General features: G+C 38.4%; 2 protein-coding genes across 5 annotated transcripts in view; one reads left to right on the forward strand and one right to left on the reverse strand.

Annotated features, from left to right (window-relative positions):
* The first annotated feature begins 1,459 nt into the window (after positions 1 to 1,459).
* On the forward strand, positions 1,460 to 9,143 carry Dpp10 (Dipeptidyl peptidase 10). 4 transcript variants are annotated; one of them, XM_018033430.2, is made up of 16 exons: positions 1,460 to 1,807; positions 2,820 to 2,981; positions 3,041 to 3,211; positions 3,282 to 3,409; positions 3,488 to 3,699; positions 3,767 to 3,930; positions 3,986 to 4,089; positions 4,892 to 5,012; positions 5,078 to 5,313; positions 5,381 to 5,670; positions 5,732 to 5,901; positions 5,969 to 6,111; positions 6,182 to 6,376; positions 6,444 to 6,604; positions 6,675 to 6,886; positions 6,968 to 9,143. In XM_018033430.2, the coding sequence occupies exons 1-16, from the start codon at positions 1,775 to 1,777 to the stop codon at positions 7,109 to 7,111; spliced, it is 2,646 nt and encodes an 881-aa protein (XP_017888919.1). In that variant the 5' UTR covers positions 1,460 to 1,774; the 3' UTR covers positions 7,112 to 9,143. The 4 variants fall into 4 exon arrangements, with proteins under 4 accessions (XP_017888919.1, XP_017888921.1, XP_017888920.1 ...); XM_018033432.2 differs by having other exon boundaries at positions 6,690 to 6,886; XM_018033431.2 differs by having other exon boundaries at positions 2,823 to 2,981.
* Positions 8,611 to 11,116, reverse strand: part of LOC108630253 (zinc finger protein 251) — a 5,754-nt gene continuing 3,248 nt past the window's right edge. Inside the window, exons 4-6 of the mRNA XM_018033435.2 lie at positions 10,570 to 10,830; positions 10,045 to 10,214; positions 8,611 to 8,870 (exon numbers count right to left, since the gene is read on the reverse strand). Coding sequence (XP_017888924.1) covers positions 8,658 to 8,870; positions 10,045 to 10,214; positions 10,570 to 10,830 — 644 coding nt within the window. The 3' untranslated portion in view covers positions 8,611 to 8,657. The remainder of the gene's footprint in view (positions 8,871 to 10,044; positions 10,215 to 10,569; positions 10,831 to 11,116) is intronic.

The raw sequence follows: 11,116 nt of genomic DNA on the forward strand, positions 1-11,116 counted from the left end.
TGCATTTCTATTAATTTATTAATCAGAATTATGCATTTCTACAATAAATTAGACTTGAAAATGCGTAATGCGTGATCGATGCTTTAGATCACGTTTGGTCAAGTATAGCGAAACAAAAATGCTATTTAAATATGAACGCTATTAGAGGCATAACCGCGAGAGCGATATTTCATCCGACTACAAACTATCGACTAATCAGTCGATAGTACGTTGCGATTATTCCCTAGGTATTCGATAGTGCCTATCACTAGCTCACAGCCAGTGTTGTGCACCCCGAGGTGATTTTTCATAACTAGGCGCCTAAAACACATGCGTCCATGACGTCACTGTTAGAGGTGTCACGTGACCGCAATCCCGCGTACTTGTTTAATTTTCAACAGCATTGGACGCTAAAAGGGATCTGTATGACGCACGTAAATTAATTTAAATTCAATTATATCGGCAAACTATTGAAACATACTCAGTTTCTTTTATCTTTTCACGAAAAGCTTTTTTTCCTTGGAGATTTTTATACATGAATACGGACTAATCAATGTTGAGATGAGGAAAATATCTGATTTAATTCTGATTGATAAATGAATAGTAAAGAATCCAGTGCGCACACCCTAAAAATCCCACGATGTGCCCAACACTGGCTCCAGCTTTTATTTGATGAATTAACTTGCACGCAAACGCAGTAGATATTGATCTACATATATACAATACTCGGTCGTATACACATATATAACTCACCACTTGAAAGACTGAACTCATACATATTATCCCTGCATGTGCCACTTGTACTAAAAAAGATACCCTCTTTACGAAGGAAAAATGAGAAGTTTGCAAACACGCGTAGAAATTAACATTATATTTCTAATGTTGTATAGTAGAATTTTAATTTCGCACTTTATAAAATAAGCAATTTTTTTTACTTAACTTTTGCCGTATCGTCTGTAAGAAATTGTATTCTTTGTGAAATAAAGAGTATAACTATGAATCTGTTTTACAAGCATTAATTATTGCCCGTCTGTTATATCATGTTCCATTTTAAATATGCGGTGAAACAAGTTTTATATACGAGTCGGCCCCTAATCCATTTCACGCTCAAATAAAAGTGTACACTAATTAGCATGTTCCCTTAATGTTTTATTATAATTAGTCTGGTTTACCAGTAAATCATGTACGAGTGAAACTTGAATAAAAATGTACTAAAGGGAGGCGAACTTTCAATTAAAATTAATATAATCAAGTAATTTCTTCTTTCGAGAGATCAAAGAGTCGATCGAGCTCTCCAATCAATTATTCATTGAATCGAGTAGTCGTTTATATGACTGTTTATGTATGAAACATTGCTGCTGTGACCCAATGCTTTAGAGGGATTCATTTAAATTAGAATAATAAAAAAAAGGGGTAAAGGACAGAACTGTGCGCAGCATCAGTATCGCGCAAGCCTCGTTCTTCCAGCATCATCGGGGACAATCTCCGTATCAGTACTGAAAATTTTCGCACGGCGTAGAGGCCGTGGAGGAATTGCACCGCGCCGCAGGATCGTTACGCGGATACTGCTACTCGTCGTCGTCGTCGTCGTCGTCGTTTACCCTACTAGATCAAGTTCAGTTTCTTCTTCCATTCGTTCCATCTGTATTCAGATCAGTCCGTACTTATGTGTGCATCACGCTGGATCATTAAGAAAACACGATTCGTCGCCACGAACGGAATAGGAGTTGACATCCTTCGTTGCTTGCTTAGTTAACTTGACGCAAGCTCGCCGGGACATCGATCCATTTCCCCGATGGCAGATCACGACAACATTTACGACGACGAGGTAATTACTCGATTACTAGTCAATTTTCTCCTTCCTAAAAAAATAGTCCAATGCATTTTTCATGAAGGAACGTAATCCTAGTTTTGCGTAAACATTGCGGTGAGCGCATTGATTCGAGCGCAATATTAATGCGTGCGGTAGAAAGTTTTTTTTTCAAACACTGATGGATTATAAAAGACCATCTTTTATATAGAAACTCATGATTCTCATCGCAATTCATCAGTTCTTTATATCATGTTCGAACACGGATTTACACGCGCGTTAAGAGAATTGTTCTATTGCACATAATATTAGAAATAGAGAAACCTGAGCAATTGACTATTCCATCAAAAACGAAAATGTGTTCCTACTTTTGAAACGGGGAGTACGTGTTTTTCTCTTGTTGCACGCAAATAAAAGTAGGGCGTGCAAATGAAGACAGACTTTAAGTAGAATAAGTAGATCGGGCAGACTCGTGAGTCGAAGAAACATTATTCTTTTCAAGTAAATTCTAACAGTTATCGAAATACGTGTATGTACATACGATCTATTTTTTAGTGCATTTGTAATATAGTTAAATGTGCTCAAATGTATTTAAAGATGTTATAACGCGATAAACTGTATTAATTTTATACAGTCTCTAAATTTTAATAGCGGTCAGATTACAAGATCGATAATTATCCATAAATGTGCAGAAGGAGTTAACATTGACCTACTAATGCACATAATCTAAAATTAATTACCTCGATCGATTAATTATATTATTAATTCTTGTAATGCGCATATATAATAGAAATACTCCTTCTTGTTTCAAGATAAATATTTTCACATCATTTCTTTATTTTCTTTCACTACAAAATTAATGACATAACCCGGGCTGAATAGACTAGATGAGAAGCAAAATAATTATTCTTATTTTATCACGTGAAAGACATTTTATAAATATTGTTCATTAATTTAAAAGTTTAAGTTACCTAAGTTTGCTTAGAAGATAACTACCTAGCAGTAGCGTTAGTGAGTACCTTTGTGATAGGAGCTAGTATCAGGGAATCCAAATCAAAGGAACTGGCGTGGGATTCTGATAGCTCTACTTGTGATTGTTGCGGTCCTAGCTTTGATTGTGACATCAGTTGCCTTATTAACACCACCAGACGAAGGTCCAAGAGTAAGAGGTGCCAAATTAAAACTTTCCGAGGTAATTAACATAATTTTCCATGAAACATTTCAACTTCCTTATCACTTCCGTTCCTATAGAGAGGAAACATATTCCAGGTGCTTTCCGGGGAATTAAAGCCTCTATTCTTCAATGGGTCATGGGTAAGCGGGCAACACATTTGCTACAGAGATGTGTGGGGCGGTATTTCGTTGTTACATATTTCTTCAACGAATGTCACGTCGCACAGCTTAATGCCCAATGAAACTTTCGTAAGTTCAAATTAATTATTCATACTTAAGCTCCTGAGTAAAAAAATGTTAAATGATATTTTATGCACAGAGAATACTGAACCCGGCTAAATTCTCATTGTCACCGGATCGTAATTATTTGCTTCTCGCGCACGACGTCAAAAAGCTCTTCCGATATTCTTATTTAGCACAGTACACCGTTTATGACGTGAACACACGGTCAGTGTATAATTAAAGACTCGATTAACAGCAAACGCCAGTGCAAAAATATATTGAAAATGTAATTTTTTAATTAAGAGAAACTATTCGACTGACCCCATATCCGGAGAGGGACGTTCATCCCTATCTTTTATTGGCGCAATGGGCTCCACGTGGTCAGGGATTAGTTATGGTTCAAGATTATGATATTTATTATATACCAAGTCCTAAGAGCAATACAGGTCATCGAGTTACCGATACCGCGGTCCCTGGTATTTTATCAAATGGATTACCAGACTGGCTTTACGAAGGTATTGATTAAAACTATCGGTCCCTGGGACGTGTACAACTTAAATGAATTTTTTTCTGATCTTCTAGAGGAGATCTTGCATCGCGCGGAAGCGATTTGGATGTCACCGGATGGCCACATGATGTTATACGCTTCGTTTAATGACTCGCTCGTCGAGGAAATGCATATATCTTGGTTTGGAGAAGGCCAGAAAGCTTTGTACCCCGATATAAGATCTTTACGTTATCCTAAGGTAATTATTTCGAGACTAACCGCGGGGATCAATGTATATCTCTTAAATGTTTTAGCCAGGAACACCGAATCCCGTGGTGAAACTTTATGTAGCGGACTTGGTAGACCCTAAAAACATTCGTACAAAAGCAGTGAAACCACCACCTAGCATCGAGCACGCGTGAGTTTATTTACAAAGTTTAGAGTACGGAGTGCTTGAATAAATTCTCTCTTATTAATTTTTCCTCATTAGGTGTAATTATACGTCTTAACAAAAAAAAAAAAAAATATAAGAAATGAATGAAAATTGACAATGTCTTGAATAGAAATCGCACTTTGTTGCTTTTTACAAGAAACATTTAGTGTTTCTATGATGACACTCCCGAGGTACTACAAAAAAGGAAGCATATTCTCTCGGCAAGATACTTTAAGATATACACGAGGAGTAGCTCTTTTTGGTTTAAGACGAGCTGCTTTTGAATTAAAAAGTATACAATGTATAAATACTTTTATTAGAAATCAGCTGGTTTTAATCCTGGAGATACGATATATGTAGAGAATGAATATTTTATTTCGAGTTTTAGCACACGAACGATTATTTAATTGAGCTTAGCAAGTTTGATCACGAATTTTGTTAGTATGCATAAACGTCTAATACTTTTCATTTGCTTTTATTCGTTTGCTAATTGATAAATTCAAACGTAGCTTCCTTTTTATAATAAGAAAAATTGATACGATCGTCAAGGGAACTTGGGTCATCAAAGTAACAATCGATATCCGTTCTATTATTATTAAAATAGTTCGGTTTTACTATATAGTTTGCATTGATATAACGAGCTACGTACTCGGTAGTACACGCATTAAGTTATATTATCATAGATTTTAATTGCTACTGAGTATCACACATGCAAGTCGCTTCAAATATTAAATTAATCATTGAACGTGGTATGACACGCTTTATTCACGTTTATATCCGTCTGCAGAGAACATTACTTTACGACGGCTTCTTGGGTGTCATTAACGGAAGTCTGCATAACGTGGCTGACCCGTTCGCAAAATCTTTCCGTCGTAACGATTTGCAAGAGTCCTTCATGGCGTTGCCAGGTACGTCGCAGTCATCAACAGCTCTGTTTCTCGATTATTTGTGTCAATTATAAAATTATTTATAGGAGATTCAAAAGATATCAGCTGAAGATCGTGGGTGGGTGGACAGCCCATCCGAGTCGCCCATCTTTTCAGCGAACGGTAGCAGTTACATTACTATAAGTCCAATAAAGGACGGCCCTGCCGGTTATTACAAACATATTGTATGGGTGAACGTCGCACAAAAGTTAGTCGTCCCGCTTACTCACGGGAAGTTCGAGGTCGCCGAAATAGTCGCATGGGATCATGCTAATCACACCATGTGAGTAAAAGATATGACGACGATTTCTAAGGCTGATAAATGAATTTCATTGGATTGTTTTATGCAGATACTTTATAGGTATTCCGCCTATGCGGCCGGGCCAGAGGCACCTCTATTACGTGAGCTCGTTGTTACCGCACGTGGGCTCGTCTTTGCATCCCGCGGTTTGCGTTACTTGCACCACGGAAACGTCGGACAAAGTTCCAAAGGAGCATCGTACGTCTCCGACCGGGCATCACAGCGCTTGGCCTGACACGCACGATCACGAAGCGCAGACCGAAGCACAAAACGCGGATGACAAGCGTCAAAAGGAGAACGTCTCGAAGAAACAAAAATCGAAAGCGTACACTCCGCCAAGTAAGTAGAATCGTAGATTTGCGTACAACTGCACTTTGGCTTACGTGATTTTTATTTCCAGATTTCACTGATCAGCCTTGCCAGTATCACAAAGCTATCTTCCCGCCGGATGCTACCGACTATTTTGTATTAGAATGTTACGGACCCGGCATACCGACTGTTGCCATTTATAAAACTGAATTTCCCAGGCCACGTCTCATCTATCTTTTACAAAACAATACAGCGTTACGTGTAAGTTGTTGCAGTATTTTAATTATTCCAAGTCCAAAGAGACGCGAAGTGACGATAACAATTTTAGGAACGAGTGGCCAAGCTCGCGCTTCCGCAAGTTAAAACGTTTCCGGTTCAAATCAGCGGTGGATATAACGCACAAGTGAAACTGTATTTGCCACCTGGATTAAGAGAGGATGAAATCACTCGATACCCCTTAATCGTACAAGTGTACGTTTAAGAAAATAATCCCTGAACGCGTTTGGTATAAAAATTTAATCGAATTTAATTGTATTTTCAGATACGGTGCGCCGGGTTCGCAGTTGGTGACGGAAATGTTCAAAATCGACTGGAACACGTATCTGGCTAGCAGGAAAAATATGATCGTAGCACAGATCGACGGCAGAGGCAGCGGAGGTCAAGGCTACAAGTTCCTTCACGAAGTTTATTATAGGCTCGGATCGGTGGAAGTGGCCGATCAACTCGAGGTCACTGAGTGAGTGTCACCTCGAATAAAAATAATTCGCGAATGGAATTAATCATTAACGAAATCGAATCCTCAGGTATCTGCGGGACTCGTTGCATTTCGTGGATAAACAACGCGTCGCCGTTTGGGGATGGAGCTATGGAGGGTTCGTCGCTGCTCTCGCGCTGGCGCATCCTGAGCAAGACGTCTTTCAATGCGGTATAAGCGTAGCGCCTGTTGTCTCGTGGAAGCTCTACGGTACGGTGTAAACTAATTGTTTTCCGCTCTTATCGTATATAGAAAAACATCTGAACTCTGTTTCAAATAGATTCAGCTTACGCAGAAAGGTACATGGGGCTACCAGATGTCGTGTCGAATTATAAGGGGTACGCCGAGTCAGACGTCTACGATAAAGTGGATCACTTAAGAAACAAAATGTTTTATTTAGTGCACGGCACTGCAGATGATAACGTCCAATTTCAACAGTCCATGGCACTCGCGCATCATCTCGTTACGAAAAACATACTCTTCCGTCAACAGGTATGATTAATTGAAAATTTGCATCTTTTCTTATAATAAGTATAAATAATATTACGTATAATGTTTATTGGATACCTTCAGGTTTATCCAGATGTGAGTCATACGTTAGCGGGTGTTAAAACTCACCTTTACTTGTCGATGGCTCAATTTTTGGACGACTGTTTCCAAAAACAAGTACCTGCTGAAACAAAAGCTGGTCTCATTAGCGGTGGATCTAGTCTGTAGTTGTACATAATGTGATCTAATTCAACATTCTCGTGGGAATTCCAAACACAGAAAGGTTACATCTGAACATCTCCGAATTGTGTTCCGTTCCATTTAGGAGAAAAACGATTTTCCGTTATTTTGTATATTGATTGGATATTCTAAGGAAAGGATACAAGTAGGTGAAATTACGTTTGTTATATTCTAAACGAAAATTCTATGTCTTTCAATGTCTTTCAAATCTAAATGAATGAAAGTGATAAATTCTGACATTATATACATATACATCGTCATACTTACATAAGACAAAGATATAATATTTTTGTTGTAAATCTTGTAAGAAGAGCAATTCATATTTTTTACATATGATATTATGTAAGCGGTTGTTTAAGTTCGGTACATTATATCGCGAAATTTCGGTATATTCATCTCGGATATTTTCTCGAAAAAGACTATCTTTATTCGACATCGTGATTGTTGTCGAAATCTTCATCAACGTTCTTCGCATTTTGCATAATCGCGTCCTCTTTCTATCACTGAGTTCACGTTTGATTGTACGATTTCGTTTATTTAATATGCATATGAAATGTATATAGATGCATATAAAACTCGTGTAAAAATGTAATATGAATGAAGAAGAGAAAATAAAGTTCGAACCAAAGAGATAAATGACAGAGGTAAAGGGATGTATATCATTTATTGTATTTTGAACGTAGAGTTTTATAAATGTGTAATAGCTTTTATTCATTTAGATGTCGATCCTTCTTCTACCAAGTAGAAAAGGTTGAATATAATTCTCAAATAATTTTATTGCGATAATGTTACATAAGACGTTCTTTGTAATTACAACAGAAAAATTATCGGAACGAGGTAAAGAGGCAATTAATTTTATTCATCGAACCAAGCGATGAAAGTATAATTGAAATTATTTTAAACAAGATCAGATCAAGATTTCTAGAATTTTTTTTTAATAATGTTCACAGTCTCGAAAAGATGAAGCATTTTCTTAACAATGGTATCCTAGCCCCTCTTTCCCTTAATCCGTACTTGTTCGTAGTTAACAAACCAAGTACGTATAAAAATCAATACAGCTAAGCTTAATCTTTAATACATATTTCTCAGATCTCCTCATCACACGAAACAGACGTTTCACTCAAGTTTCATGCAATTTCTTTAACATAACATACATATACATCATAGATCTATAATCCTTTATACCGAGGAGAGATTACTGAAAAATGGCAGCCTAACTTCACCCCGACTGTGTTTGAGCCCCATCGGGCACCACTCGGTGTCCCAACGATTACACGAGCACTGCCACTCTTTAGTAGCATCTCCTCGGTGTCCTTTATAACGATTCATTCGTTACGATTAACCATTTGTAAACGGTATTAGACAAATTCGAGGAACAATAAAAAGTTTTTTAAGAATAATGTTTAAGGATCACCGGTAAACGAGTCACAGGTATATACCGCTTTACCTGAACTGAAATAATTGATAACTTTGCTTGGAAACTTCCGTAGTAGCTAAATACAGAAATCTCTCGAGAAACGTCGAGGGGTATTGTTCAATAGTCTGAAATCGATTTGACGATCTTCTTATTCGAGCACCTACCGAGATGCAGTAGCATGTGGTTTTTAAGGTTCGTCGGTTTGCTGAAACCGCGGCTACAGATATGGCACCTAAATGGCCATAGCCCATTATGCACGTACATATGACTCTTGAGATCTCCCGGCGTTGGGAACGACTTCGAACATTGTGAACACTTGTGCGGTTTTTCCTGAAACATAAAAGCACTCTTCGCAGTTCTCAATAGACTATAATAGAAACGATAAAGCTTGTCAAATTTTACAATCTATTTTCTGTAAGTTGCAAACTTCCTATAGTACAAACTACTGTAATTAAATAAAAATACTGTTTAAAAACTCGACCACTGTAATGACTATAATTAAGAATATAATTGCTATTCGTTATAATCGCTATGTAAAATATGTATTTGAAAAGCATAATTCGTCACTCGGTGACATCATGAAATACAGAAATAAAATTAAAATTCAAATGTATAATGTGCAGTACACGCAGATAGCTTAGAAATTCTGATCGTTGATAAACGTTCAGTAACACCTAATAAAGATCGGTTGTAAGGTACTGTAAAGCGCGAGGGATAAAGGCGTACGGGCGCATTTGTTATCCCGGTTCGATCGGCGAGAAAGCCGATGGGGGAATAAAAGAAAACCGCGAAAACACGATGAAAAGCTGGGCGAGGGTAAGCGGGATGAGCGCGCGCGGCCACGCGAAGAGGAAGAGGACGAAACGCGACGAGAATGGAAGCGAACGGGAACGAAAGAGAGGGAGATGGCAGGGTACGATAGCAGGACATAAGCGGAGAGGCAAAAGGAGTAGAGACGAGATAGAGGCGGAAAGCGATGTTAACATAAGATCGAAAGAGAACCAGAACAGTCTGCCTCTGGGTATATTCTTCGTCTCCCTAATTGGATTGCATTCCAAGCAGTAGCGAGTAATGGACCAATTACAGTAGCTGATGGCAAGAGGCACAACCTATATGGTCCAAGAGATGTTATTACTTCGCTGGATTAGAGAAACTCATACGCGGCGGTTTTCGCTCCGATAAATAAAAACCCCGACCGATCTTCTACCACTCGCGCCTCGCGTTACCGCTCGACACCGCTCCTACCGGTTTCCTGCGTTTTCCGATCGCGCTACCAGCTTTACACCGGTTTCGGATAACTACGGATTAAAATGAAGATAAACTCCCTAAAGAGGCTCGGTCGGCGGTCGTTTCCGACCGAATCGATTTAATCACGCACGCGAAATATCTAATTAAGCTCGTTTTTCAAATCGAGAAACGCGAGCAAACAAAGAGAAATCGCCAGCTGAAAGTTGTTGATAAGAAAAATGTACACGTTTCTCGTTAAGAACAAATCGGGACTTACCTTGATGTGAGTCATACGATGATAATAGAGATTGGAAGAGGCCGTAAACTTCTTACCGCAAACAAGACACTGATGGGGTTTTTCACCGCTGTGGATTCGCTTGTGTGTGTTCAACGAGCTCGACGTTGAGAAGCCCTTGTTGCACACCATACAAACATGCGGTTTCTCACCTTTAATTTCACAACAATGATGAATTACTAAATTTTAAATGATGATTCGACTGCTCTACTCGCTCGAGGCTAGAATTTTTCAAGAAATATCGCGTACAATAACTTGTGATTTAATGATTTTATCAAAACACGCTGAGTAATCGTTCAATGAATGCATACGTTCAAATAATCTACTTTGACAAATTTAAACGTGTTGCTGTCAGGCTGCGTAATGAAATCGACGATCAATGGATAATATCTTATTGATTTATACTGTACATGAAATACCAGGAGCTGTGCGCGTATCACATTTTTCAAATTGACAGGTCATTTTATATAAAAATTTAATAGAGTCCAGTGATCGTAACTCGTTTACCTGTATGCGTTCTCATGTGACGCTTGAGGAGGGAAGGCCGATCGAAGGACTTCCCGCAGACTTCGCACGGGAGCAGAACCCTTTCTCCTCTTTTAATTGTCGTCAAAATGCTGCAATCTAAGTGATCGCCTGTCAACGATAACGTTGACGACGAGGACTCTTCCGACGTCGACTCGTATTCGTCCACGTCGTAATACGGATGCGAGATCGTCGATGACGAATGATGCGAGAGCAACGCCATGGATAAGTCCAACGGGGATTCTTAAGTACAGAGTTCAATCGTTACGATGCTGCGATTTTATTACGTTAATATTATATCTTTGTGCGATGTCGTGTATTTGTTTCAAACGGGTAGTACATTAAGGATGTACAGGCTATATACTTAAACAATGCTAGTATGTTGAATTTGTTATTATAGATTCTTATTAAAAAGCTACCTGCAAAATTTTAAATAAATTCATGGGTTTTTTGAAAAATTATAGTGACTTAAAATTTGCATGTACTCTTATGGTAATCAGCAGTAACCCAAAGAAAACTTTCTGGTATT

The sequence above is a fragment of the Ceratina calcarata genome, unplaced genomic scaffold, assembly GCF_001652005.2.
Source record: "Ceratina calcarata isolate Rehan_Ccalc_2016 unplaced genomic scaffold, ASM165200v1 scaffold712, whole genome shotgun sequence".
NCBI classification, from domain to species: Eukaryota; Metazoa; Arthropoda; class Insecta; order Hymenoptera; family Apidae; genus Ceratina; species Ceratina calcarata.

Coding starts and splice junctions, on each gene's coding strand:
- Dpp10 (XM_018033430.2), top strand. CDS start 1,775: ATGGCAGATCACGACAACATTTACGACGACGAG. Junction 5,671..5,731: donor GAAAGCGTACACTCCGCCAA/GTAAGTAGAATC, acceptor TTTTATTTCCAG/ATTTCACTGATCAGCCTTGC. Junction 6,605..6,674: donor TGTCTCGTGGAAGCTCTACG/GTACGGTGTAAA, acceptor TGTTTCAAATAG/ATTCAGCTTACGCAGAAAGG.